General features: G+C 34.8%; 1 protein-coding gene across 1 annotated transcript; it reads right to left on the bottom strand.

Annotated features, from left to right (window-relative positions):
• Positions 1 to 561: 561 nt before the first annotated feature.
• On the bottom strand, positions 562 to 1,779 carry LOC122670530 (NAC transcription factor 29-like). Its single transcript, XM_043867450.1, has 3 exons — positions 1,591 to 1,779; positions 1,201 to 1,481; positions 562 to 1,100 (listed from the first exon to the last, which is right to left on the bottom strand). Exons 1-3 carry the CDS (start codon positions 1,748 to 1,750, stop codon positions 708 to 710), a joined length of 834 nt encoding a protein of 277 aa, XP_043723385.1. The 5' UTR covers positions 1,751 to 1,779; the 3' UTR covers positions 562 to 707.
• Between the last annotated feature and the right edge of the window lie 2,271 nt (positions 1,780 to 4,050).

The following is a 4,050-nucleotide window of genomic DNA, read 5'->3' as shown; positions in this document are numbered from 1 at the left end:
TTGAAATTATTATAAGCTTCAAAATCCATTCTTCTTTGCATTGGTCACCATCTCCAAGTCTATATATTATAATGCTCATCTTCTTCTTTTGTCAAAACCAATCAACCAATGTTCAGTACAACAGCTATACTTTGACTTGGTTATAAGTTGACACTTAATAATTCATGTAAGCTCTCCTCAAGTCTCTTCGTCATATGGCTCCTACGCCAGCGTGGGATTAATGAGAACACTCACATGCAAGCATCCAATATTATGAGGGGCAGAATGGTCATTTTGACACTCATGTATTTCATGTGTTTGGGCCTAGGGGGCGCGATCAAGTAACCTTCGTTTTTCTCTTATTATTATTATTGTTGTTAAAGAATAGTTCTTTTCATTTCATATAAAACTAAAAGAATAGTTCTTTTCAGTTAATATTTAAAAAAAAATAGCTTTTTATATTATTAGTAGTTTGATTCTTTTGAAAGTTTGACGCAGGTTTTATTGACTGGTTTTATGAGGGTAAAACAGTAAATTCAACTCATTCCTTCTTGTACTTGAATTCCACAGAAACCATTTATATAACTTGTTTTCACATCAATTTATCATCAACTTAATTACCTACTTCTTCTTTTTTTACAAATCTTCAATGAAACAAACTCATCACCATCACCTGTCTAACCAAATACCTCTAATTCTCTAATTCCCAATCTTTCACTCTTTTTCTCTTATAACTGAAATTCAAAAACTGGGTTCACATGTTGAATAGCCTGGTTGAAGAGTGAAATATTTTGATTCCCTTGGATTAATCTTGTAGAATTTCCAAAATGGTATCCCATTTCATTGCCATTGTTGTTTCCAGTATTGATTTGGAACTCAGAAGTTGTTGATGAACAGAGTAGTGGATTATTCTCACTTAATAGCTGAGACAGTGAAAGATAATCCACATCCATTAATTGAGCTAGAGAAAAAGTCCTTGCTAGTCCTTCTGAATTCATCTCATGTGTAGTTGTTGTAGTGTTCTCATGAGTTGCTTGTTCTTGATGATCTTCTTCTTTCTGTTCCTCAACTCTGTTTAAATGCCTCTTCTTATAGATCCTACAGAGAACCCAGTCATCCAACTGGGTAACATAAACAGAGATTTCAAGTTAAATCACCAAACCAAATTAATCTTAACCCGGTTCAACCCTTTTGGTCTAAAGAGTACAAATTGGAGCTTACCCTCATGGATCCAACCAGCTTCTTAGGCCGGCGGTTTGAATCACCCAACCTGTATTCATGCATTATCCAATCAGTCTTTACACCTTTAGGTGGGCGACCTTTGTAGAACACAAGTGCTTTCTTCACACCAACATTCTGAGATCCACTATGGATAGCCTTATCAGTGCCAGTAGCCTTCCAATAACCAGAACCCGTCGCCCGATTGGGGCGTAACCCGTTCGGATACTTACGGTCTCTTGGGCTGAAAAAATACCATTCTTTCTCCCCAAATTCTGCTTTCTCTACAACCCATAAAAAAAAAAAACAATCCAAATTAATAAATTAAACCCAAATAGAACATCATATATATATATATATATATATGTATTAATTGATAAACTCAGAACTAACCAGGTAACTCCCATGGATCAAATTTATAAATATCGATTTCGGGGATAATCGATACAGGACATGGCTTTGACATGGTTTGATTTCTCAGGTAATACATGATAAGTTCTTCATCTGTTGGATGAAACCTAAACCCTGGAGGAAGATTATCTGAGTTCTTCATTGAAGCCTATATGTGACAAGAAACAATAAAAAAGAGAAAGGGAAAAGGATGAGAAGGGGGCTAAGGGGCCGCTAAGGATGAGAGAAAGAAAGAAAGAATTAAGGGTGAGAGAAGTGGAGGTGTTTGAAATGTTGGAAAGGAGAGGAGAAACCATTTTATCTTTGCTGGTTTTTTGTCTTTTAGTTTTAGAGGATTTGAATGGTTCAATCGTCAAAGGTTTGATTAACTTGGTATAGTGACCCACTTTGGCAAGCTGACACGTGTGGTTACCTAAAAGGGCAGAGAAAGGATAAGGATTATGGAGGAAAATTGGAGAAAGGTTTATGGTTCTTATCTTGCCACATCACTTACTTGGGTTCTTATTGGTGCAGATCAGCTCCTGTTGATTTGAACCATTTTTTTAGCATTATCTTAGTAGGGGGGCTCGTGGGGGTCTTTAGATTAGGACAATTAGGGTTGACACGTGGCTGAGAAGGAACTTAAACCAATGATATATTATGCTGATGTTAGGCCATAAAACAAATACCATTTGGATATATTCGATAAACTTTAGAGAATCTATAAAGAAAAGAAGCTGTCCTCATTCAGCTAACTTTGATGGTTATCATAGTCTTTCATTCACACCAATTATTGACTCTTGTCTTCTTTATCCGGGTTATGGGATTTGCACCTTACTTTGCTTGTTACAACTTAGTCTTTCATTCACACCAATTTGATGGTGGGCTTTGGTGCAAGGGTAGGTTGTTCCATCGTGATCAAAGTGGTCACGGGTTCAAGTCTCTGGAAATAATCTTTTTGCGAAACAAGAGAAAGTGACCTAGTAGTATCTGGGTATGCCCTTTTCTTGTCTTTCTTCATCCAGGTCATTGGATTTACTTAAATTTGATATCTGTGATTTGATCAATCTAAAAGTTTAATCTATTTGATGAAAATGACTAATTACTATATGAAGTCATTCACAATCCCAAAGTTAATCAATGTGGGATTATTCCCAACAGTACCTAACTTAAGTCTCATTTTAAAAATTGTAAAAACAACAATGAAACCAGAGAATGGGTTCGGATTAAGATATGAGGATGTCAATGCCATAGAGTATTGAAGGTGGATCTTGGTGTAATCGTAAGATTGCTCCATTGTGACCTAGTGATCGCAGGTTCGAATCAAGAAACAACCTCTCCTCACATTATATGACGTTTCTCAGATCCTATTGTGACAGAAGCACGAAAGCCTCGTGCACCGGATATGACGTTATAGGGTTGAGCTTACATAAGCAACAATATTAATTTAAGAGGAAAAGTGGTAGGCTTGAGGATGATGATGATGATGTCAGGTTGGATCCCATTTTGTGGGGTCCAATCCCATGTAATATCCACCAATTGAATATATATATTAAGAGAACCCTACATCTATTCCTAAATCCTTATCTAATATTCTAAATTAGTGGGGGGGTTGGGTTGTGGTTTAAGTCTTAAACACGTTGGACTTGTTTAAGTCATTAATTAATTGGTTAATGATGCTTATGAGAATGAATGATCATATGAGTGAGACGTACACCAAACGCCGATGCGGAGTTTTGCGAATGGCCAATAGCCGTTAGACAATGTGATGCCAACCAATACAACAATGACTCTGACTTGGTTTGTTCCAATTCACATCTACTACCACTCATTAATCATTTGATTCAAATCTCAACCACAAGTCCTATATCTACAAGCCATACATATAAATGATATCCATAATAAAACCATCAAATATTCTTCAACAAAAATAAGAGTGGGTGGTAGATGCATCAACTTAAACATCTTCCATCAAAAACTAAATTAAATCTTACACGTGATGCTTTCTTGTATTGTAGTAATTTAATTACGTGTCCTTTCATCCAAAAAAAAAAAAATCTTAATTATGTGTTCTCAATCAAAAGTCAAATCAAATAATTAATTTAATGGGTTTTTTTATAGATTTGTAAACTTTTTTTTTTTGTTTTATTTTCAAAATTTATTTGATATAAAGATGAAAAAAATTCTTAAATGTGAAAAATCAATATATTATTTCATGCAATTTCTTCTATGAAATGATAGATTTACCTTTATTTATAAAAATTGTATTAAATACTTTTAGGAATATGACAAAGGGCAATTCTCTTAATCCTTTTTTTTTTTTAGGGTAGACGACTATCGTTAATTCAACTTTGCTAAAGTTTATACGGATTGGGATTTGGTCAAATTCATTTTTTGAAGAGTTTTGTCAAATCCATTTGGATTAGGGTTTTGACATATAAGTGTGGAAAGTCATTTTCACAC

Source organism: Telopea speciosissima, chromosome 8, assembly GCF_018873765.1.
Source record: "Telopea speciosissima isolate NSW1024214 ecotype Mountain lineage chromosome 8, Tspe_v1, whole genome shotgun sequence".
Lineage (NCBI taxonomy): Eukaryota > Viridiplantae > Streptophyta > Magnoliopsida > Proteales > Proteaceae > Telopea > Telopea speciosissima.
Note: the sequence above shows the minus strand (reverse complement) of the source record. Positions and strands in the feature narration are given on the sequence as shown.

Coding starts and splice junctions, on each gene's coding strand:
- LOC122670530 (XM_043867450.1), bottom strand. CDS start 1,750: ATGAAGAACTCAGATAATCTTCCTCCAGGGTTTAGGTTTCATCCAACA. Junction 1,482..1,590: donor TGATCCATGGGAGTTACCTG/GTTAGTTCTGAG, acceptor TATGGGTTGTAG/AGAAAGCAGAATTTGGGGAG. Junction 1,101..1,200: donor AGCTGGTTGGATCCATGAGG/GTAAGCTCCAAT, acceptor TATGTTACCCAG/TTGGATGACTGGGTTCTCTG.